The following is a 25,668-nucleotide window of genomic DNA, read 5'->3' as shown; positions in this document are numbered from 1 at the left end:
AAGAGAGATGAGAGAGAGAGAAAAGAGAGATGAGAGAGAGAAAAGAGAGATGAGAGAGAAAAGAGAGATGAGAGAGAAAAGAGAGAAGAGAGAGATAGAAAAGAGAGATGAGAGAGAGAGAAGAGAGATGAGAGAGAGAGAAAAGAGAGAGATGAGAGAGATGTTTGCGAGTCGCATGAGAACTGGTAAGATAGCAGGGCTTCACATACAGCAGACGTTACTCGGCCGGCCGCCCAGGTTTATTAACCGACGCCAAACCAAAGTATAATTCGCGAGCCATTTAGGTTTAAGTTTTTAATCCGTCCGCGAGCACGACGGCGTCTGCGATCCCTCGCTCTACCCCTCGCCATCGCGTGAAGGGTCTGCTTTATGCACTCCGCACAGTAACCGGCGAACAATTCATGAGCGTGCTCACTAGCGCACCCCCCCCCGTTCAAGAAGTCAAGACCCCCTCAAAAGGTCCGGTTTATTTGATTTTAAGGAAGGAGTTATGTGCACCCCTGCTTATAGACTCTTATTTCACTTTTTCACAACTATTTTTCTTTTTGTATTTACTTTTTAATATTTACCTGCACTATCTTTTCTGTTTATCTATCTCTATGTTATTGTGTTGCGCTGTTGGTGAAGCCTGTGACCTAAGATTTTCATCGACATAACTACTCTGTAGCTACGTATGTTCGTACGACAAACAGAGAACCTTGAACCTAATTAAGTAAGACGTTGTCATCTTGCAATATGCTAATTTATATAACTAGTTATCACCGCAATAAATGTTGCGTTGTCGGGGGAGCTCAGGTCAGAAGAATTGCATTGCCTGTAGCTTTGAGCATATGACAATAAAACATTTGAATCTTTAACACCTCCATCTTTCTCCTGCAGGTGTTCTTCGCCTCCGTTCGGTCCGGAGGCTCCAGCCAGGTCTACTTTATGACTCTGGGCCGCAGCAACCTGCTCAGCTGGTAGAGGTCCACTTCTTTTCCTCTTCCTCCTCTTCCTCTTCCTCCCTCGCTAACACTGGATCTCAGAACCCACGGTCGATGTCTTTTCAGCCCTTCGGACAAACCAAACCAGAACAAAAACCCACGAGCAACCAGCCCTTTTTTCTCCAGTGTCAACAACAAAGACTTCACCTTTCCTCCGGAGCAGCAGCCGAGCTCCGGGGCCGCCTGCGACGCCTGAAGTGACGACATAAATGATTATCAGATATATGAATGAAAGTAGAAATATATTAATGTGAATTTAAGAAAAAAAGGGGGTTAACTACTTTTGGTTTCCCTCTCCGTTTTATGGTGCGATGGGATTTCTTTTTTTTTTACTCTACATCCTTTCTCCTGGGCTGGTCAGTAATCTGGAGGTCTTCTACCTACTAGTACCACTTGTAATGCTACTACCTTCTGTCTTTAAGAAATCCCCCCCTTCGCTCTTTCATGTGAGTGTTTAAGAGGCCGGTAGGGTGGCAGTCTGTTGTATTAATACTACAGTAGTGTGTGTACATGTACTTCTGTTTGGTCCAATTACTGCTGACATGCTGGTTAGAGGTGGAGACGGTCAGCCTGGGGGAAACTTGTACAAAAACCCGGATCAAGTGGGACTGGAGAGTAAATATTTGAGGAAGTACTGTAAGTCTGAAAGATGGGACTCGACAGGTGGGTGTGTGTGTGTGTCGTTCAAGTATTGTGTTGTTTGGACAGGTGCTTTTAAAAAAGGAGGGTGATCAAGAGAGAGAAAACGCCGAAGCAGATGGATTTCAGAATAGTATTTTTTCAATTATTACTATTATTATTCCTTGAAGATAAGTGTATCTATGTGGAGTAAAACATGTCTTTTACCTTGTTTTGTTTTTTTAAGATTTACGCACATCCACCCCACAGTTAGCTTGCTTTACTCTGAACCCACAGAAGTGCAAGGTGTGTTTGTCTAATAAGAAAAGTGATGTGGTCCAAAAGATTTATTGAAATAAAAAAGGTGTCTATGTATAATAAAAAGTTCATTGAATCTTCCAGATAGTGTCATGTTTTTAAACGGGATGGAACATGACTACATATACTCGCCTCGTGCGACTCGAGGACTCAAACTGCTGTGAATAGTCAAGATATACATTTAAAAAATATATAGTAATGGTGGACGAAGGAGAGGAGAGAGTTATGTGTGTGAGGTCGGAGAGTTCAGTGTCGAATGAGTGCACTAAGTGTCGAGAATGTAGGAAGACGTATTACTGTGCGGTCCAAGGCGTGAGATGATGGTGTTTTTGCTTTGTATCTTGTCACAAGTGATCCTAGATGTTCAATTTCAAGTAAAGACAATTGAGAAGCTGCAGCAGCGGGAGCCTCTACGTCAGGTGTAGATTATTTTCCGGGGGGGGGGGGGGGGCTTTTTCCAAATGCCCTGCAGAGCTAAGGAGGGTTTTTTGTTCAGGCTCTGGATGTCAGTGTACCTGTGATGATGGGAGCAGGACTTCTCCTCACGGCTGTCTGCGGAGACGGAAACCCACTTTTACGGGGGGAACCCCTCTTCTTTATCCCCCCCCCCCCCCCCTCGACTTCCTGCTCCAGCTGTTATTTAAGTTGTGTGTATATGTGAAAGACTGGGCGGCAAACGGCAGCATCGATCTCCTTCGGGCTGGACTTTCCTCCGTTTCATCTGACGTGACGTGAACTCACCTCGTGTCAACACACGGCGGGTCACAAACAAAGGGTGTGCGTTGCCCTGACGATGACATTTAAACACGAGGGCAGTGTTTTTGACAAGGTCTGTCAATCTGTTACCGGCCCTTACAGAAAAGCAGTTCTGCTGTGTCGTCTGACTTGTGTGTGTGTGCAGTACTACCCAGTGTGTGTCTCTTATGCATCAAAGCCTTGATGAATGGCTGTATTGACTTCTTAAAAAATAGTGGTTTTTATTGATATTCTTAATGGATATATAAAAAATAGATGAGATAAGTCTGAAAGTTGCATTGGAACCGTGCCATGGGGGCAGCATTTAAAACATGTTAACCTATTGTTATGAAAAGCACTACTTGGAAATCCATTAAAAAAATCACTTGAAGCATTGTGTATCCTTAAGTTTTAGAGCTAGTCGGAAAGCTTAACAATAGTTTCTGTGAGTCTATGTACACGTAACTATGCGACTGCGTGGTTTAATATTATTACGCTCACTATAGGTGGAGAAAATGTTTACAGAGGCAATGTTTTGTTCCACTAATGTGCATCACGATATTTATGTTTTAATGCATACGAGTCTTTAGTTCTTTGTTTTTGAGCCCGGTTATTGCTGGATCTTTTCTTTTCTTTCGTCATCCCCACTTAATAACCTACTTACAAAACAATAAGAGAACACACGTGTTGTTCATTTCAGGTATTCACATCGCGCTGCTTCTCGTGGAAACATGCGGTAACGCTCGCTGCAGGCTTGGATGTGAGGCAACGTGTTTTTCCTCTGCTGTTTCTTCCATGCTACTCTAACGTATGTCCTCTCTGTGTATGACAGGAAGTCGTGTATTTTCCTGAAGGTTTTTTTCTTTGAATAAACTTTAAAAGTAATTTTAAAACAAAGAGTTTGTCCTCTCACTCTTACAGGCCTCTTGCTGATGTTTGTTCCCCAAAACACACATGCAAACGTGTTGAAAAGAGACGTGTTGAAACGCTTCTCACACGGCAGGTGCCGGTTTCAACAGGTTTCCTTCATATTGCCAAAGAAACAACATTTTGCAGATGTTGGTTTTTACATTAACCCACACGGTTGAGCAATACTCGAATGATATAACATCTACAAAATACATAAGCTTTAGTGCGTCGTAACGTCAAGTTGCTTCAGTGGCTGTCTGAGCTCAGCTGAAAAGAGAAGGGTCCTTTTCTGAGGATGTTCTGTAAAAAGACAATTATTCGCATGAGCAGTTTGATACCTGGAAGACAGGGGTTTGAACCACAGTCCTTGGTTTCAGTAAGGTCTGGTGACAGTAGGTCTTCAATCTAATGTTACAAACTATTGTGGTTGAATGCATGTGAACTAAAATGTCTCACTCTTGGTGACGAAATAATGGCATTTATTTTCTGTGTAGTTCCCTGTGAGAGCAGACCTGAGGGATGTCTTCAAATCTCCCTACAACTTCCTTAAAGAGGCCATATTCTGCAATATTCTGTGTGTGTGTGTGTGTGTGTGTGTGTGTGTGTGTGTGTGTGTGTGTGTGTGTGTGTGTGTGTGTGTGTGTGTGTGTGTGTGTGTGTGTGTGTGTGTGTGTGTGTGTGTGTGTGTGTGTGTGTGTGTGTGTGTGTGTGTGTGTGTGTGTGTGTGTGTGTGTGTGTGTGTGTGTGTGTGTGTGTGTGTGTGTGTGTGTGACGAACACCTCGGTCCATGTCATAGTTTGATTGCGGTGCCAATATGTAAACATTTGCATCATGGAAACTAGGGTTGCCAGAAACTGACCATGATCAAAATCGATTATTCGGCAGCCCTGGCGAATAATAATCGATTATTCCTCCAAGTTTACAGTAAAACACACTCGTGGTGTGACCAATGACCATTTACAATTATTAATACTATTACTATTATTAGCATATATATATTTATATATATTTTGGTTGAAACTAAGCCAAAAAAAACAAAACATAAATAATAAAAAATATATATAAATACAATCGATTTTTAAAAATAATATTCGATTATGGAGACTGTAGCGAATATTCGAATAATCGCTGGCATCCCTAATGGAAACAGTGTCACTGACTGAGAAGCGAAAGAATGATTGTTCACGTGTTGGAGAGGAAGCAGAACAGCAACAGACGTAAGACGTTTTCAAAGCCACTCAGAATAACATTGAAGATCAATTTCACAATAAAAGAGATTTTCGGGTGTTAGTGATGAGAGCGAATTATATTAATATATATATTACTTTGTATTTATTTTTCCTTTTAAAACTTTTTTAATTGAATAATAATTATATTATAAACACATTTTTACTTCAAATAAATATAATTATTATTAATAAAAACATTATTTATTAAACTGATCTCCCCATGTCACACACACATACACTTTGAGATTTATTTAATTTTAATACAAATTAAGATTTTTTTTTAGATGCATTTTCATAATTTTAAGACTTTTTAAGGATCATCGTAAAACCTTTCAAGATGTATACAAAGGAATGTATTCCACTTGGGAGATACGGTGGTGACACGAGTATATGTTTACACAAAAGGCCATATTTTGTTTTACTCTCACCTTTTTAAAGTAAATCTCAGCTCTGTGTGTGTGTGTGTGTGTGTGTGTGTGTGTGTGTGTGTGTGTGTGTGTGTGTGTGTGTGTGTGTGTGTGTGTGTGTGTGTGTGTGTGTGTGTGTGTGTGTGTGTGTGTGTGTGTGTGTGTGTGTGTGTGTGTGTGTGTGTGTGTGTGTGTGTGTGTGTGTGTGTGTGTGTGTGTACCTGTACCTGTACCGGTACCGGTACCGGTACCGGAGATCGTTGTTGTTAGCTTCTGGTGCTAGCGAGCTACGCTAACGGATATATGGAGTTGTTTCAACAACAAGGTGGAGGAGAGTCCTCTCCCGTCAGACTGAGAGGCTCAGTGAGCTAAAGGACTCTCAGTGTTATCTCAGTGGGTCTCAAACGTTTTGGTCACCATTAATGTAAACAATTATTTCCGAGGCACACGTTCATATGATCATTATAGTTATAAACAAATAAGAGAATAAATTAAAAACAGGTATGAAATACTATATGACAGTAAAACAAGAACACAGTTTGAAAGGGGAGTGATTTGTAAAATATCCATAAAGAAAAAGTAAATCTGTTTCCAGTTGTGTTTCAAATGGGTGTTGAGAGAGGTATCCATAGATCTCTCCATGTTGCTCTCAAAGTGCACCAGATCGATGCTTTCAACTTCAATATTTATAAATAAATCTTCCCGGGGGAGCATGCCCCCGGACCCCCCTATGTGAGGTCCACACACCACCTATAAAAATAGCACTTGACCCCTGCTTACACCTATATGCCGTGAGCTGATATCGAGCCTTCATTGTAACAGTCACACTGTGTGTGTGTGGGGAGTGTTGCAGTAGAACAGGGGTGTCAAACTCAATTTAATCGCGGGCCATATTAGCATTATGGTTGCACTCAAAGGGCCAGTGGTAACTATATAAATATATATATAAAATAATGTATTATATGACATTATTGCCTCTGAATTGGATTATTATCGGATAGGGTAATAACTTAGTAATTAACTACGTCTGACAGCAGAAGTCCAGGGTAAATAATTGCAAGTTTCTTCAGTGCGCACGTCACAAAACGAGATGCATTGTGGGACATGTAGTTTATGGGCAACCTGCTTCTGTAAAGTGGCATGTAACCGTATAATAAACGTATTATATTCTTTGCAAGCTCTTGCGGGGCCACATGAAATGAAGTCGCGGGCCGGATTTGGCCCCCGGGCCTTGAGTTTGACACCCCTGCAGTAGAACATTCCTCTGCAGCGCCCGGTACATTAATGGGAAACCCTAAATGTTTGAGCTCCCTCTATGAAACGTCAAGCTACCCCCCATCACCCCCAAAGTAAATCTCTGCCGCCACCACTGAGCCTGACTATTTGTGTTGGGGGGGCCGACTTTTTTTTTTCTCCAAAGGGGCGGCCTGACAGAAAAAGTTTGAGAACCACTGTTATAACTAGCTGGCCGGTTCTGTTGTGATTGGGCAACCGCTTAGAGAGGTCATGTACAATGTGTTGGAGGGCTAGCCAATAGAAGCGTAACATAGTGATGTCACTATGTTCAGGAAGTAAACAAAGGCCAAAATCATAGAAAAATAAATGAGAGAATTAACTTGAAAGTAAACCGCTGCTGAGGCACCAGATAGTGAATATTATGCAGGGGGAAATGAGAAACTCCCGGAGGGAACAGAGGGATTTTAGGATGTTGCAGTCATTTACATGAACCACAACCCATGTAACACACAGCAGGAAAGGGAAAGCCCAAGACGCAACATGACCTCTTTAAAGATGTTAAAACAACGCAACACGGCGTATACATTTTGACTTCTAACTCGATTGTTGTTCCTGCATTCTCGCCAAATGTCACCAAAATAATCAGCAGTTTTTATTATGCACAGAATGTTCTGCTGTGCGGTTGATTCATAATATTTGGACAAAATGATTACAAGATGGGCGAATATAACAACACCTCGGTATGATTGGTGCCCGGGAGGTGACTTCCTCAGCGGTCTCTCAAAGTGTTGAGTCACGGGTCAGCGGGTATCAGGACAGGTGGTGAGCATATCTGGAGATTTCCCAGAACGCGCAACACGTCGAACTTTCTCAATCGGCCGTGTGTTTATGAACACAATGTTCCTTTTAAAAAGTGGTAGGTCTACTGGGAGAACACTGCGCATGTGGCCGACTGTTTTTACCTGCTCATTTTGTACAGACTATTCCCCCCCGGCAGACAAACATTAATACACATCAAGTCCAGGTAATGGTTACACTCCCCAGGAGAAGAGTTCATGTTGGCTGCTGAGTAATATTGTCATGAAGAATATTGTAGGAAAACACCAATACAATTAAGCTTAAATTACAAACAAAGAACTGTATAAGATTTTACAGTGTATATAATTACCAGAAAGTAACAATATATAAATGTTTATGTATTCTATTCAAATAAGAAGTACTTGTGATCGATTTTAATTGTTTCGAAGCACGTTTTGCTGAGTTAAAAGGTAAAGGAAATCCAAAGTAAGGATTCATGGGCAGAACTAGAGTATAAACGACAACGTATACATTATACATTATATATGACATGTGTATTTATTCCATTCAAATAAGGTTCAACCTATAAAGTGTGTGTTGTGAGGGAATAATGTTGTCTTTACTCCTAGATATTTAACGTTATTGCCTGTTGACGTTAATAACCAACCAATATTCTGTTATCTCCTTTAAGGAATGTGCTCCAGCACTTAAGTGTCCGTTTTATGGCCTGATAGGGCGGTGTACGACTGTGAGAACGCTGGCTTCTAAACACCACTGACAAGTGATTGAGTATTTCCAGAATATGCTGATTAACTCTCTGTAAAATAGTTAAAAACTCTATCGAGAGAGAGGCTGATCAGAAGTGACATGACGACCCACCCGTGCAGTCAGACCCTTTGGCTGCTGTGACTTGTGATGTGAATTCTCCGGCCGTTGACTTGTAATAAACTACCAGTGTTTGACATCAAAGCTCCAGCTCTCCTCGTGTCTCCATTGCTGCCTTACGTGTGATAGATCCTCATGCTTGGCCATGGATGCAGAACTAGAGTGCAAACTAGTGAGTACTTCGCTATTTCTTAACACGATCAAGTGAAGTAAGCCTTTTAGTTACAGGAATGAAGAACTCAAGACTCCAAAGTATTTACTAAAGTATGTCCATGGGATCGCAGTGTGTCCACTAAAGATGGGTAGTCCCGTTGATTTAGTTTAAAAGTGCAGGTTGTGCTTGTAATCCGTCTCTGTAAATCCAAACGATAAACATTGTTCTGCTTTGACTCACGCTGAATGAAATGCTCGTGCCCTGGATCCAACCATCCAGCTATGGGACTGTTGTCATGACAACCAGGCCAGGCTATCTTAGATTGCAGAAGAGTACTCGTGTCATAAGTGCGTCTAATGTCTACAATGGAAAACCATCAATGTGTCAGCAGAACTGACTTATCCACAATAATGCTGCACGATGGGGGTCGCCATGGTTTCCACGCAGGGTGATGACCAATATTGACGCAAGAGGCAGATGATGCCAGAGGAAGAGCCACAACACACACTCTCAAACTAGACAGCTGTCTTTTTTCAGAATGAACCTGCAGGAACTGTGTGTGTGTGTGTGTGTGTGTGTGTGTGTGTGTGTGTGTGTGTGTGTGTGTGTGTGTGTGTGTGTGTGTGTGTGTGTGTGTGTGTGTGTGTGTGTGTGTGTGTGTGTGTGTGTGTGTGTGTGTGTGTGTGTGTGTGTGTGTGTGTGTGTGTGTGTGTGTGTGTGTGAGTGTGAGTGAGCAGTGGTGAGCTGTGCGGACACTGCGTTGCATTGGGAAACCTGAGAAACTTCCATTTCAGAGGGGGTGGGAACATTGAAAAGAGAACACAGGTTCCCCCTGAGCCGGCAGGGAAGAGACCACAAGCGACACCAGACACACACCGACTCTCACACCTGCCTGTCAACACCGTCACCTGTACACCGTGAGTACTGCTCTTTGTGTGTCTATTGTGTATACGTGTGAATGCAGTGTATTTAACATATATGAAGAGTGTGTGTGTGTGTGTGTGTGTGTGTGTGTGTGTGTGTGTGTGTGTGTGTGTGTGTGTGTGTGTGTGTGTCTGTGTGTGTGTGTCTGTGTGTGTGTGTGTGTGTGTGTGTGTGTGTGTGTGTGTGTGTGTGTGTGTGTGTATTTGTTGTTAATATAATATGTGAACTATTTGTATACAATCTTTTAATGCACCCTTTTTAAATTGTAGCATTGTTTTGTCACTATTTAATTAGTATTTGTTTACACCCTAAATGTGAGGCGAACTTTAATCAGCAGCTCGAGATGCTGTGTAAATCCGTTTGATGTACATTACAGACTCTATTTAACTGTATCTCGGCCTTCTTCATTGAATCAGTGAAAGACTCCACATATTATATCCATAATTCATGAGTAAATACAAGTATACAAATACACATTGTTGGTGAACATATATGTATTTTATCATAAAAATAAAATACAAACGTAGCAAAATGACTGCAATGAGGAGGACTGGAACTGACCCATTAACACAAACTGAATGAAACTCCTACACACAGTATTATAAATCGATTGTGTAATTGGCACGGAGTGACGGACGACTGACTGTCAGGAATTTGTAGGATATTTTTAACAGTGTCATTTGGTCACAGACGATGCGGTGCCCTGTGATTCATCAAACAGTTACACCATGACAATCCCACTGGTGTGTGAATGGAATTGCCCTTTGATGACACACTGGTCCAATAAATGATTGGGGAAAAGGTTAATGACTGGTGCTGTGGTGTGTGTGTGTTGGTTATGGTTAAGGTTAGGATAAGTCTCCAGGAAATGCATGTAAGTCAATGTAATGTCCCCTGAAGTGTAGTGCTGCGTACCGGTACGCCGAACCGGTACTGGACTTGTAAAAGGTTTCGGTTCAAGTCCGGTTAAAACCGGAACATCAGGAACCGGTACTTAGACTCGCAAAAAAACTAGCACTTACATCATTCTGGTGTCTGTGGTTATTTAAACATTCCCTGATAAACGTTATTCAGCGTCAATAAATGAGTGCTAATCCCAGCGTGCTCATGTACAACATCACATGTCATTTCACCTTCGATTCACGGTTTGAAAACGTTGCATTTCGCCACATGCTAATGCTAACCGGAAGTGAATAATTTTCAGAATAAAACTGATTTAAATTAAATAGTGTATTTAATTCAAATTACGCCATATCAACATTGATTTTAATTTCTAACAGTATGTACATCACTATGTATGTAGTATGTACTGTATAATGTACACATGTAGAGTTGTAGAAAATACATGGTGCACAGACAGTACAGTACACTCTGACTGTACAGCCACTACAGTGTATACTGGATAGTAGGTGTGTAACAGTGTAATGCGTATAGTCTACTCTACACTCTACCTTTCAGCAAAGCTTTAGGGATTTAGGCTCAGTCAGCTCAGGGACTGTTTGGTTACTTTAGTTTGGTAAATGAAATAAATGTTTGATCTTTGTAGTAGTTCACTGTAGTTGCTGTCATAAGTCATTTGTAGACTAAGTGGCAAAAAGTGTTTTTTTTACATTTGTACTTTGTAGAGAAATGTAGACACAAGTTGGAAGGGAGCGCAATAAACCTGACGAGTTTGAATTTGAGTTGATTATGAGTTTTTTTTTCAATTGATAATTAGCTCACAATAAGTTCACTTTAGTTACTCACACAACTTGAACCAAGCCATGGGTTCAGGACCTGAACCTGAACCTCTGGACTTGAGTCCGGACCTGAACCTGAATGTGAGTCCAGGTACGCAGCACTGTGTGTGTGTGTGTGTGTGTGTGTGTGTGTGTGTGTGTGTGTGTGTGTGTGTGTGTGTGTGTGTGTGTGTGTGTGTGTGTGTGTGTGTGTGTGTGTGTGTGTGTGTGTGTGTGTGTGTGTGTGTGTGTGTGTGTGTGTGTGTGTGTGTGTGTGTGTGTGTGTGTGTGTGTGTGTGTGTGTGTGTGTGTGTGTGTGTGTGTGTGTGTGTGTGTGTGAGAAAGTGCTGCCTGCTGTCACCTGACCCCTGTAACCACAGACGAGGAAGCAGAAGTGAACATTTTCTGGTTTCTACAAAAATTATGATTTCACAAATTGGAGAATTGAACTTTCTAAAAACAGAAAACATAAACTAAAGCAGAATGTAGCAGAGTATATATTAAAATGTGTATTCCGAGATAGAATATATAGCATGTTGTGTATACTAATATATGTTATTGCTATACATATAATCAACATAATATATAACCTCATGGTGAAGCCTATTATCAGTTACTCTTGTGTTAAGGAAATACTTTTAGATAAGATAATAGCTTAGTTTAACTACACTGGGCTAGTCAGGATATCTCTGTATATGATGTCCTCATGCTATGACGATGCTGAAAGACAAAAGCAAACCTTCATGTTAATAAAAGTGAAACTCAACCACCAAAGATCGACATATAGGTGGCTTCTATAACTCAACATGAGGTCTTTAATTATGTGACTGACGACATGTTGTCCTGCTAAGTCTTACGTGGCTTCTGGAGAATACGTATCAGATAACATGTCAACAAATGTTTGTATTTCTGTAAGAACCCATGTCTTGGAAAAACAGTCTGACTTATTCCTTGGAGTAGCAATTATCAAACAAACCACAAAGACTTTGGTTAAACTGGTTATAACGTATTTAATTCAGATTGGAAGAATGTCGTAGATGAAATTTATGAAATGGAAAAAATAATATGAGAATAAGAAATCAAGTCCGTTTCTGATTTGTTGATTGTTTACCCTGTAAACCATATCACATCCTTTGTTAATTAAATCATTATTTGAATTCTTCATGTTGGATAAAGCTATTGAAGTTGTGTTTAAACAGCTTATATTTGAATTAAGAATAGCTTAAATGTCTAGTTATAAATTTGCTGACCGCTGATGTCCGTGGCCTGTTGAAGCTGAGTCACCTCATGTGATGCAGTCGGTAAAGCCCCTGGTTAAATGTGGCTGTTGAGTGTGTGTAGAGAGTGTGTGTAAAGAGTGTGTGTAGAGGGTGGGGGGGGGGGGCGGGATGTACAGGAGTGCCGGCGTTTCGATGACTACTCTTGTGATGTAAGACGTTTAGGAAAGACTTCAAATGAAACCACGTTGGTGCAGTGTCAGTCTCAGTGTCATGACTGTGAGTGTGTGTCCTGCAGACCGCCGCCATGCTGCACTCAGGGTGGATGTTCGCCGTCATCTTCGCCCAAAACGTCGCTGGACTTCCTCTCCTACCTCTTCTGACCGTGAAAGGTGAGCATGCTGTGTGATCCGTCTCTGCACATGTTGTATTCAGGCATGGGGAGTAATGGATTACATGATTCATAACAACTTTATACCGTTACAGTTACATCAAATAATCAGATTACTGTTACATATCTAAACATGTGGGATGTGCTTCATGAAAGGCAGGATTTACTACATGTTTGATCCTAAATATCTTTTCTACGGTTACATTGTTCTGTCGTCTGACACAATACACTCAAGTCAAAAACATGTTATTCTTATTTAATGTATCTTGTATTTAATTGCATTGCATCTGATAGCGAGGTCACCTACGAGTAGCGGAAAGTAATCCGGTTACTTTTGAATATTGACATAAGGTTACTGATGACCTTTTATTACAGGTGACTCGTGCTTTATGGACTGCTAGCAGAACGTCTGTAAATGTAGATTTTAAAACGTTATTCTCTGGTTTCCCCCAGCAGACGGCTGCTTCCTGGCTACTGAAGGTGAGGTGGAGGTTTTTGCGTTGGAGGACGAGGCTATAATCCTCTCCTGCCCGATATTTGACAGAGTGCTCGAAGTACGCAACATCGCCCCCCCAAACGCAAACTACATCATCACCAAGGACAATGGGACGGAGGGCGTGTCCTTTCAGGGCGAGGGCCGTGTTCAGCAGAGGGACAAACAGCTGAGGTTCCTCCCAGCACAGGCCTCCGACTCAGGGTTATACATCTGCACCTACAGGTATGCATACAGTATGTAGTGTCTCGACTTTAAAGAGTCCTCTCCTGCTGATGTGCAGGTGTATATCAGTATGTAGTGTCTCTACTTTAAAGAGTCCTCTCCTGCTGATGTTCAGGTGTATATCAGTATGTAGTGTCTCTACTTTAAAGAGTCCTCTCCTGCTGATGTTCAGGTGTATATCAGTATGTAGTGTCTCTACTTTAAAGAGTCCTCTCCTGCTGATGTTCAGGTGTATATCAGTATGTAGTGTCTCTACTTTAAAGAGTCCTCTCCTGCTGATGTTCAGGTGTATATCAGTATGTAGTATCTCTACTTTAAAGAGTCCTCTCCTGCTGATGTTCAGGTGTATATCAGTATGTAGTGTCTCTACTTTAAAGAGTCCTCTCCTGCTGATGTTCAGGTGTATATCAGTATGTAGTGTCTCTACTTTAAAGAGTCCTCTCCTGCTGATGTTCAGGTGTATATCAGTATGTAGTGTCTCTACTTTAAAGAGTCCTCTCCTGCTGATGTTCAGGTGTATATCAGTATGTAGTATCTCTACTTTAAAGAGTCCTCTCCTGCTGATGTTCAGGTGTATATCAGTATGTAGTGTCTCTAATTTAAAGAGTCCTCTCCTGCTGATGTTCAGGTGTATATCAGTATGTAGTGTCTCTACTTTAAAGAGTCCTCTCCTGCTGATGTTCAGGTGTATATCAGTATGTAGTATCTCTACTTTAAAGAGTCCTCTCCTGCTGATGTTCAGATGCATATCAGTATGTAGTGTCTCTACTTTAAAGAGTCCTCTCCTGCTGATGTTCAGGTGTATATCAGTATGTAGTGTCTCTACTTTAAAGAGTCCTCTCCTGCTGATGTCCAGGTGTATATCAGTATGTAGTGTCTCTACTTTAAAGAGTCCTATCCTGCTGATGTTCAGGTGTATATCAGTATGTAGTGTCTCTACTTTAAAGAGTCCTCTCCTGCTGATGTTCAGGTGTATATCAGTAGGTAGTGTCTCTACTTTAAAGAGTCCTCTCCTGCTGATGTTCAGGTGTATATCAGTATGTAGTGTCTCTACTTTAAAGAGTCCTCTCCTGCTGATGTTCAGGTGTATATCAGTATGTAGTGTCTCTACTTTAAAGAGTCCTCTCCTGCTGATGTTCAGGTGTATATCAGTATGTAGTGTCTCTACTTTAAAGAGTCCTCTCCTGCTGATGTTCAGGTGTATATCAGTATGTAGTGTCTCTACTTTAAAGAGTCCTCTCCTGCTGATGTTCAGGTGTATATCAGTATGTAGTGTCTCTACTTTAAAGAGTCCTCTCCTGCTGATGTTCAGGTGTATATCAGTATGTAGTGTCTCTACTTTAAAGAGTGCTCTCCTGCTGATGTTCAGGTGTATATCAGTATGTAGTGTCTCTACTTTAAAGAGTCCTCTCCTGCTGATGTTCAGGTGTATATCAGTATGTAGTGTCTCTACTTTAAAGAGTCCTCTCCTGCTGATGTTCAGGTGTATATCAGTATGTAGTGTCTCTACTTTAAAGAGTCCTCTCCTGCTGATGTTCAGGTGTATATCAGTATGCAGTGTCTCTACTTTAAAGAGTCCTCTCCTGCTGATGTTCAGGTGTATATCAGTATGTAGTGTCTCTACTTTAAAGAGTCCTCTCCTGCTGATGTTCAGGTGTATATCAGTATGTAGTGTCTCTACTTTAAAGAGTCCTCTCCTGCTGATGTTCAGGTGTATATCAGTATGCAGTGTCTCTACTTTAAAGAGTCCTCTCCTGCTGATGTTCAGGTGTATATCAGTATGTAGTGTCTCTACTTTAAAGAGTCCTCTCCTGCTGATGTTCAGGTGTATATCAGTATGTAGTGTCTCTACATGTCTCCATGCTTTAATGTTCAAAAAGCTCTTTATTCTTCTCATACTGCCTGTGCTGCAGCACCTCTTTTCACCCTCTGTCTGAAACCAGAGCCCAGTCTGCTCTGATTGGTTAGCCAGCTCTGTTGTGATTGGTCAACTGCTTAGAGATGTCCCGCCCCTTAGCCTATCATGTACAATGTGTTGGAGCGCTAGCCAATAGGAGCGTGAGTGTTACATCGTGATGTCACTATGTTCCAGAATAAATCATATTATAATTATATTATGTAGAGATGCACCGATATATCGGTAAGACATCGGCATCGGCCGATGTCAGCCCTATTCACCACCAACAGCACGTCTGTGATTACAGTCACATCCACCAATGGCAGGCTCCGATGTTTACCTTTTGCGCGGTAACCTGTACTTCCAGCTTTGCTTCATTCTGAACTTTATTTGGAAAAGGAACTTTTTCTACAGTCTTTCAGCCATTTAAATGTAATCCTCTCTAATCTTTAATTGAAATACATATTCAGAGAATGCAGAAACAGCTTTCTTTTGTGACCATATCCTAATTTTCTAAAGTGTGTCCTTGCTCGTGCCCAAAGAGGAGAAGACACTTTAGGGTTAGGCTGCAAAACACCTTAATGTCAGATGTAGTCTTACGGCTTCAAGCCTCTTCGGAGAGGAAGACAGCTGCCATTGAGAGGATCTAAATCCTCCACTTTAAGTACTTTCTCTTCGCTCCCTACGCCCTCTTGCTTCAGGTGATTTAAAATGTTTTGTCCTCACTTTTGTCTCCAGAAATGAAACGTACTGTGTGACTGGGAATATAACGCTAACGGTGTACGAGGCCAGGTCTGTTGTCATGGAGAAAGTCACCAACGGAGTAGAAGTCCTCGTGGGAGAGAATCTGAGATACGCATGTCCGTCTCTGGACGACTTCAACGACACGGAGACACTGATCGTGTGGAACAAGGTGAGAGACGGCTTTAAAACCAACTTCTGCCATTTATACACTGATGGCACATTTCCACTGCAGCGGGGTAGCCGCGTTTAAGTGTCCCTAAGCATCCTCGCTCAGGCCTCGGGCTGCCTCGCTCGCCGCCTGAGGCCGTGGAGCATTTCCATTACAGTTTAGGACCTGGGGTAGCAACGCAGTGTAGGCGGGGCGATCGGCTTCGAGTTGTTCCGTCGAGCTCCCGCTGGACTTTATCATCCCCAATGAGATGTAGGAACGTCGTCACCTCCTCGGTCGGGCCACGGTGTGCTTTTCTTTGACGTTGCCATTTTTGTAGCTCCTCCGTTTACAAAAATGCTGCAAGCTTGCTTCTAAATATATATGCGCCGCTAGGGATGATCTCGCGCAAGATCTTGTCACGATTCTCTCCGACCAATCAGCAGTCGAGAGTGTTGACGTCACTAGTTCAGCCCTGGACTGATTGAAACACGATTTTATGGGGCCGGAAAAAGAGGGAAGAAGTACCCGCTAGCCGGCGCTAGGCTATATGGAAAGGCCACCAAAAACTGGCCTGGCCGCTTGAGGACGCTTAAACGGGGCGACCCGCGGCAGTGGAAATGAGCTAAACTGTGTCAGAAAGTCATTCTCTTACTTGATCAAAGTAGTTTCAAAGCAACTCTCCTTGTTTCAAGTATTTTCTAAAATGTATTATAAGTAGTTTTGCAATGGGATGTTTTTTAGACACTGGGACTCATTAGTACGCCGTACCCAACACAGCCGAGTGTGCAGGTCTAGCTCTCAGTGAACCATGTCTCTAAGCTGTCAAGGCGGTAGGGTGTATGTGTGTATGTCTTCTCCTCAGTGAGTGACGCAGTGCGTTTCTTCCTGCAGGACTCGAAGAGAGGCGGCCCCTTCAGCCAGCTCAGAGGGAGACTCATCATCCCTGCTGTGAGGCGTTCACACGCAGGTCTGTACACCTGCCGGCTCACTGTGACCATCGACGGGCGGCCGTACAAAGTGAGCAGGAGCATCGCGCTAATCGTGAGAGGTGGGTGACCACATTTCATTTATTATAGTGAGTGACAGGTGTAGCGTACATCAGAGCAGTTATCAGAGACATGTCTCTGTCTTGTTTTGAGAAGTATTCATGAAACCTTTACAACCAAGCGTAGCCAATATTGAATGATCGCCAATAAGATCAAGCATACCCTTTTCTCTTTTTTGTTTGCTTGATATAGAAGCTCAGCTTGATATTAACGGCAACAACCTGAGTTCAGTCAGACAACTCACGTGTTCTTAATATGTTTATTAGAGCAGCATGTAGTTGAGTTTGGCGTCTAGGCTCGGGCCTCATCACTCCACAGATTTACAAAGAACATTGAGTGATGATTAAATAACTATCCCCCGAGCCTACAGGTGGAGCTGGGGTGGTGGGGGGTGGAAGCTGGGGTGGAGCTGGGGTGGAAGCTGGGGTGGTGGCTGGGGTGGAAGCTGGGGTGGAAGCTGGGGTGGTGGTGGGGTAGAAGCTGGGGTGGAGCTGGGGTGGAAGCTGGGGTGGAGCTGGGGTGAAGCTGGGGTGAAGCTGGGGTGGAAGCTCGGGTGGAAGCTGGGGTGGAGCTGGGTGGAAGCTGGGGTGGAAGCTGGGGTGGAGCTGGGTGGAAGCTGGGGTGGAAGCTGGGGTGGAGCTGGGTGGAAGCTGGGGTGGAAGCTGGGGTGGAGCTGGGGTGGAGCTGGGGTGGAGGCTCGGGTGGAGGCTCGGGTGGAAGCTGGGGTGGAAGCTGGGGTGGAAGCTGGGGTGGAAGCTGGGGTGAAGCTGGGGTGGAGGCTCGGGTGGAAGCTGGGGTGGAAGCTGGGGTGGAAGCTGGGGTGGAGCTGGGGTGGAGGCTCGGGTGGAAGCTGGGGTGGTGGTGGTTTGGAAGCTGGGGTGGAAGCTGGGGTGGAAGCTGGGGTGGAAGCTGGGGTGGAAGCTGGGGTGGTGGTGGTTTGGAAGCTGGGGTGGAAGCTGGGGTGGAAGCTGGGGTGGAAGCTGGGGTGGAAGCTGGGGTGGAGCTGGGGTGGAGGCTCGGGTGGAAGCTGGGGTGGTGGTGGTTTGGAAGCTGGGGTGGAAGCTGGGGTGGAAGCTGGGGTGGAGCTGGGGTGGAGCTGGGGTGGAGCTGGGTCGGAGCTGGGGTGGAGCTGGGGTGGAGCTGGGTCGGAGCTGGGGTGGAGCTGGGGTGGAGCTGGGGTGGAAGCTGGGGTGGTGGGGGGCAGGCGAGCAGCAGCAGCAGCAGAGCGAGGCAGAGGCAGGAAGACCCGGCAGCTTAAATAGAGCGGCATGTTTAGGAGAATGTGTTGGTTGGTTAGAAGAGGGACGAGGCGCGTGTTAATGTATGATTGGTGCTCGAGTTGACTTCCTGAACCAGCTCGCAGGCTCCGCCCCATTCCACTGAATAATGCTTTTTTTTAAAAATAGCTCTTAATGAATTTAGCTTCATCGGACCTGACGAGCGTAAATCAGAGCTGCTATCAGAAACATTTCTATGTTTGGTTTTGAAAATTATTTATGAAATCTTTACAAAGCATAGCCAATATATAGAATAATACTTACATTGTTTGTGGTTTTTTTAATGCACTTAATGAATTTAGCTTATTTGAAACTAATGCACCAGCGCTTACACTGGTTTGGCTCATTAAAGTAAATATGTCTGCTTTATTGCACATATTGTAGTATCTTTATTACAATATGTGAATTAATTAATGTTTGTATCTCCCCTGTATTTAGCTCCCATAAATATACAAGAAAATAATTGTGGACTTAAATGTATTTCATTAAAAAACAAAGCAATATATTGGGGGGTTTAAGTTTATACATTGAGTCAGTACAAATAGAAATGTAAAAAATAATCAAATGTCAGTATTTATTAGCACACCCTGCCCTCCACTGGCCGAACTCGATGTTACTTTCTATGTGAAGGAATGGCACAGGCACACAGTCACATGGTATGCATTATTATTATTGTGTTATAAGTAAATGTTTCTGTCATTTTCAAGAGTTGTTTGTTTCCATAAGTTCACACTCTTAATGTGTTTGTTTGTATAAAGGTGTAGATCCTGAAACTCCCAGCACCCCCTCCCCCACTTTGCTCCACCTCTCCTCCACCTCTCACCCAGAGACACTCAGCAGCAGCACTGTTCACAGTAAGTTACCGTTTTACTTTGTACGATACATATCACCCTGTAGAAACACTTAAACTCCCACTGTACCTTTTACATTTATATTCTATTTAATATTGAATAATCAATTTATTGCACAATTAATGTATATATACTATCCTGCATTATATTTTGTTACTGGAAATTTGTATTTCTACATGTATATATTTTAACTTTTTAATGCTATTTTATTTATATTTCAGAAATATTTTTGGATTATTTTATTTCTAGTGTCTTTATTTCACCTACCTACCTACCTACCTACCTACCTACCTACCTACCTACCTACCTACCTACCTACCTACCTACCTACCTACCTACCTACCTACCTACCTACCTACCTACCTACCTTCCTTCCTTCCTTCCTACCTTCCTACCTTCCTACCTTCCTACCTTCCTTCCTACCTACCTACCTACCTACCTACCTACCTACCTACCTACCTACCTACCTACCTACCTACCTACCTACCTACCTACCTTCCTTCCTTCCTTCCTTCCTTCCTACCTACCTACCTACCTACCTACCTACCTACCTACCTACCTTCCTTCCTTCCTTCCTTCCTTCCTTCCTTCCTTCCTACCTACCTACCTACCTACCTACCTACCTACCTACCTACCTACCTACCTACCTACCTACCTACCTACCTACCTACCTAATCAAAAACTGATTCTGATAATAATAAGTGATCCCTTACAAATCAGCTCCAGCGAATCGACCGCCTGTGATCGTCTCGCGGAAGAATGAAACTGTTTTTGAAATTTTGCACGGTAAGTGTCACAAATATAATTAGTTGTAATAATACATATATTTTCTAAATGCTTTAATTAAAAGATCGTCAAAGGTCTAATATTGTTGTAATCTGTCTTTCTGTAGGTTCAGGCCTGGAGCTGTTCTGTAAGGTTCTCACTGGCTGTCAGACAGCAGAGTCCACTGTGGTCACATGGCTCGTCAACGGCCAATCAGTGGAGTCCTCATACCTTGCTGGACGGGCTCTGCAGGGCGGAAGGAGGTAATTTCTGCTTAATTTTAGAAGAAACTTTCAGTCAATTTGAAACATCGAACAGGTGTGTACTGGTTGTAGGGAAAGTGAATGGGACGAGCAACACCTTAACAGGTTATAATCATTATGTTTCCCCCTAAAAAGAGACTTAGTTTCAAAAAGGAAAATTGCAACTACAAAGATACCAGAGTTAATATTAGTTTAAATTAGCTGCTTTTAATTGAACTATTCATATCTTACACTGCACTGTAAATTGTATTCATGTATTTTTTTCTTTTAATGTTTCTTTTATTATCTTTGCTTTTTAATTGAAATGCCATTTTCTGAATGTCTTTCATTTTTGTAAAGCACTTTGAATTGCCTTGTGTTGAAAGGTGCTATAGAAATAAACTTGTCTTGCCTTGCCTCGCCTAAAAACCAAAAAAAAAAATACTGGAAACACTATAAAGGAGTGATGCTTGTTCAAAGCTGCTCTTACTGGATTGTAGTTATATGCCCATCTTGCCTAGGCAGATCCGATAAAAGCTAATGATTGTTTCCCATGTAACCCACCTCATATGTTTAAAATAATGTCTGTCTGTCTCAATGCTCTCAGGGTAACCAGGGAGTCTGAAGTGTGCCAGGTTGAGTTGAGGCTTCTTGTCGAAGCGATGACGGACGAAGACGTGAACATGGAGCTGAAATGTGTCGCTCAGAACGAAGGAGGGAGACAGGAAGTGGTCGCACTGCTTCAACTAGAGGGTGAGTTGTGTGTGTGTGTGTGTGTGTGTGTGTGTGTGTGTGTCTTAAAATCCCCACAATGCTTTGCACACGGACCAATTTCCAAATCTTTGGCGGAAATCACGCTCCATTTAAGGCGGGGCCTCGCACATGACGCACACCTGTTCCACCATTCTTCGTTTTCCGAGGCTAGGAAGGATTCTTGCCTCGCTTCTTAAGGATCCTACCAAGGAAGCGTCCTCGACATTGAGAAACACCCTGTGTGTGTGTATAGAGTGTGTAAATGAGGGAGTCTTACCAAGATAAACGTATTGAAATATATAAAATACTAAGTAGTATCTTTGGACTAAGGATACACACATTGCACATTTCTGAGCCGATACGGATATTCAGAAAACAATTTGGCCGATGCTGATGCTTTTAATCGTTATTTATTCCCCCTTTTTGTGCCAGGGAAAGAATAAATCTTCATTGCAAACAAATATTGAACAGCCCCTGATCACACTAACTTTACTTATTTAATCAATCAAAAATACATGTATATATACTAACGTGTGTTGTTTGCATTTTATTGTCCTCTTTCATCCTTTCGCCTCCATCTACTCGTCTTTCATCCTTTCTTTATAACTAATGCTGTTGATGTATTGCGATTTAAAAAAGGTATCTCTATCATCTGGCCGGGGACAACAGCTGGACATTAGCAATGTGTTTCTAAAGCTGCCCCATCACAGTGTTCTGTGCCAGTTGATCGACGGGGACCGCCAGAACCGATCCTCATCTGTGTGGAAACATTAATGTACCTCTCTCTCCGCAGACTCCTCGTTCACCTGGCTGGTCGTCGCCGTGGTAGCCGCGTCCTGCTTCCTGACCGTGGTTTCCATCTTCCTGTACGTCCTCTTCAAACCTAAAAGGACAAAGAAGATGGATTACTTCCTGGCTCGGCAGAACAGCACCTTTTAGCCCGCGCCACCTCCACATTCTCAAAAAGACCCTCTTTGATGAGTTCGCTGTTACATTACATCTCGTGCATTGTGTGCACGTGATGTCGTGCAGTGAGCGACACTCCTTCTGCAGGGACACTATGGCCCTTTCTCATTTCTCGAACTCCCCTCCTCGACTCCCCTCCTCGACTCCTATCCTCGAGACTTAGTCCCGCCCACAGGAGATGCGAGCCGAGGAGCCGAGGAGGGGAACCGAGGAGAGAGGAGGGGAAGCAGCAGGCGGTTAGAGAAATGAGAACTCCTCTCCTCTGAGCGGTCATTTTAAAGAGACGTCCATTAATGATGACAGGAGGCAGCAGCCCTCTGTCTGATGGACAGATGTGTTCATGACCACTTACATATTTACTTTGATTCATTCACAGTGCGGTGTCATGAGACAATAACAGGCTACAGATGCGCACACACACATATATATGTGTATATATTTATATAAATAAATACAATTTCAGAATCAAGCAGAGCACTCTCATAATAACGTAACACTATCAGAGACTGGATATATCCCCCCCCCTCTCTGGTCGCTACAATGAGGAAAATAAATTACGGGCCAAAAGTTGTATTTACAAGTATTAAAAGTAAGCAGAGGACACCAAACAAACTGAGACCTGTCTGTCCGCTGCATCCACACACTGTACCACACACACCTACACCACACACACACACACACACACACACACACACACACACACACACACACACACACACACACACACACACACACACACAGCTTCTAAAACAGGCTACAGCCGTTGTGTATTTTATTGTGAAGCACTAAATGGTTTTTAAAAAATATCGACTCTTTGTAGATATCTACTAAACTAAAGCAAATAAAGAGAGTAGGCCTGTTCTACTGAGTGATATATATTATACACACTGCTCTGCTTTCTGCACGGACCTCACAGCTGTTCTCTCTGTAAACATCGCGTCGCGCTGAAAGCAGTTAATAAAATAATATCCAGGGGATGCATGCAGAGCTGTCATTGGCTGAGATAAGTCCGGCCGTGCGTCACGCCTCTTTGAAACATCTCTGTTCCCGGAAATGCATCCGCGAAGGAGCCGTGGAGGACCCATCAGTGTATCCTCGGTTAGAGCTCCTCCAGAGAGGCTCCTCGACGCTCGATGCTCGGTCCTCGAAGTGCATTTAGAGAAATGAGATGTACTTCAAAATGGCGCGCTGAAATTCATTTCCGGGTCACTACCGGAGGACCGAGGAGTCGAGGAGTCCAGGAGGGGGATTTGATGAAATGAGAAAGGGCCTATATTTAAACCAGTGGCTGCACTTCATTTTACACATAACCCACACACCTGATGCTACTCAAAGTCACAGCAGAACTTCTAGAGGCCTTATTATGCATTTTGGGTTTGCCCTTTCCTGTAGTCGTGTGTTCTAGGTTTTAGTGCATGTAAATGGTCTGCAAAGGCTAACATCACTGTGTCCCCTCCATTGGACTCCTTTGTTTACTTTCAAAACATAGTGACACTTTGCAACACTCGGGATTCTATTGGCTAGCGCTCCGACACATTGTCCGTGATAAGCAAAGGGGCGGGACATCTCTAAGCGGTTGACCAATCACAACAGAGCCGGCCAGCTAACCAATCAGAGCAGACTGGGCTCTGGTTTCAGACAGAGGGTGAAAAGAGGTGCTGCAGCACAGGCAGTATGAGAACATGAAAGCATGGAGACATGTAGAGACACAACACACTGATATGAACCTGGACATCAGCGTAGTATGACCTCTTTAATACTTGGTAGAAGCTTCTACTCTGTACGCTGTATTCAACACAACCAATTCAATGTGAATTTAAACAGTTTTTTCGTCAGTCAGACACTCCTTAAAAATACAGACTGTTGCAACTATTTAAACATGATTGTGTGTATATTTTGAAATAAATATTCTCAGGGGAGCATTAGAATAAACATTTGAAAATGTCTATTAAATACCAAATCTGACTATATGCTGTAAACAGAAGTACTCCGTGTTATAATATATAATGTTATAATTATTTTGAGTACAAAATGCATTATTTAGTCTTTAATGGGGTTGATTGACTGTTCTGTTTGTCGTGAGCCAGTATTTGTTGCAATTGGAAATGTATAATGAATATTAAAATGGAAATGTGCTACGATTTTAAACTATTAAAGTATAAAAGCTACTTAAATAACGGATGTGGTTCTCTATTGAATGATTTACACGTCTAATTGTCCTTTAAAGTGGTTTCCTCAGACAGTAATTGTGTTTAAAGCACAGGTTTGTAGGTTGATCAAATAAATACCATGTTGGCACACGTATAAAATAACCTTCGTAAGGGGGGATCCTCTTTTTGCAGCTTACTTATTTAAATGTAAGTATGATTTAAAGATGACATTGTCGTGTTCTTAAATAAGGCTTTTGCACAATCTGATATTTAATTGAGAGGCATTAGAGAATGGTTTACGCTCTCCGTCAAAAACCTGCACAGTTTAGCATGTCTTTACTGCATGGAGAGAACTCAATAACCTCTTTTTACAACTGGGGATAACATACAGATGGATTCTGATAACATCGGGTGTGTTTACTCACTGAAGTGCGCACAATGAGAGTTTTGAATGTTTACCGAACATATATTTAACATAAAGCAGGAATCATTTACAGGCTCTGTATAAATCAGGTATGAATGACTACTATGTGAAGTGCTTTGAGGGGTCCACAATACCTGATAAAGCACTAATACAAAATGAACTATATAAGTACAGTCCATTTACCAGTTACATACCATTGTTAAAATGCGATATCTATCATTGGTATTGATTTTACTAATCTTAGATGTCATCTTTTTTGGTTAAGCATAGGTTGATCATTTCATTTTCGGTATTTAGGGTAATAATAATATCCTGTATTATATGTGTTACTGGAAATTTGTATTTCCATATGTATATTTTCCACATGTATATGTATTCGTGCTGCACGATTCTTGCTCAAATGTGAATCACGATTTTCCTCCATAAGAATTGAGATCACGTTTCTCACACGATTCTCATAGTTTCAATGAAAATATTTAATGCACTCTTACTCTTAGACGTCACGTGAGTACAATGAATTTAAACGGACAACATTTGTCTCTCTTGTAACAAAAACATAACTTTGTCTTTAGTCTGTAGTTGCTGAATACTGAACAAACATTACTACATTCAAAATGTGGAACCTGGAGCCAACTATTGTGGCTTTAAACAGACACCATCAACATCAAAGTGCTGGACTTAAATCCAAGTCTCAGTTTCTTGTAGCAAAAACATAGAGTAACTAAAATGAATTTGACAGCCAACTACTGTGGCTTTAAACAAAGTGCTTGACTTAAACTCAAGTCTCTCTGGTAACAAAACATACAGTAACTAAAATAAAGATATTGCTGCTGCCTGAGTGCTGAACATAAAAAATAGAATTGTTGCAGCTTTATAATAATAAAATTTAAACTTTGCAGTCGCACCTTTGCAGTCGCACCTTTGCAGTGGACACCCAACTACTGTACAACAACACCAACCTGTTTGTTACAGGGAGGAATGCACTTCAGTTACTCAGAATACCTCACCACAGTGCTGAATATAAAAACAAAACAGTCACAGCTTTAGAATAATAATATTAAAAAAGTCTAGCCGGCTAGCACCCAGTTCAACTACTGCACTTAAAGGTTCTTGTACTGAAAAAAACATAAACTTAAACAAAGTGCTAGACTCCACTGACTAG

The 25,668-nt window shown here is 42.4% G+C and overlaps 1 protein-coding gene across 2 annotated transcripts; it reads left to right on the top strand.

Annotated features, from left to right (window-relative positions):
* Positions 1-9,005: 9,005 nt before the first annotated feature.
* On the top strand, positions 9,006-24,103 carry LOC117466848 (interleukin-1 receptor type 2). Of its 2 annotated transcripts, none has more exons than XM_034110329.2 (10): positions 9,006-9,189; positions 12,430-12,523; positions 12,979-13,240; positions 15,876-16,050; positions 16,924-17,080; positions 19,114-19,209; positions 19,927-19,992; positions 20,099-20,234; positions 20,821-20,966; positions 21,760-24,103. In XM_034110329.2, exons 2-10 carry the CDS (start codon positions 12,439-12,441, stop codon positions 21,903-21,905), a joined length of 1,269 nt encoding a protein of 422 aa, XP_033966220.1. In that variant the 5' UTR covers positions 9,006-9,189; positions 12,430-12,438; the 3' UTR covers positions 21,906-24,103. The 2 variants fall into 2 exon arrangements, with proteins under 2 accessions (XP_033966220.1, XP_033966219.1); XM_034110328.2 differs by having other exon boundaries at positions 9,007-9,189; positions 12,976-13,240.
* The last annotated feature ends 1,565 nt before the right edge of the window (positions 24,104-25,668 follow it).

The sequence above is a fragment of the Pseudochaenichthys georgianus genome, chromosome 21, assembly GCF_902827115.2.
Source record: "Pseudochaenichthys georgianus chromosome 21, fPseGeo1.2, whole genome shotgun sequence".
Taxonomy (NCBI): domain Eukaryota; kingdom Metazoa; phylum Chordata; class Actinopteri; order Perciformes; family Channichthyidae; genus Pseudochaenichthys; species Pseudochaenichthys georgianus.
Note: the sequence above shows the minus strand (reverse complement) of the source record. Positions and strands in the feature narration are given on the sequence as shown.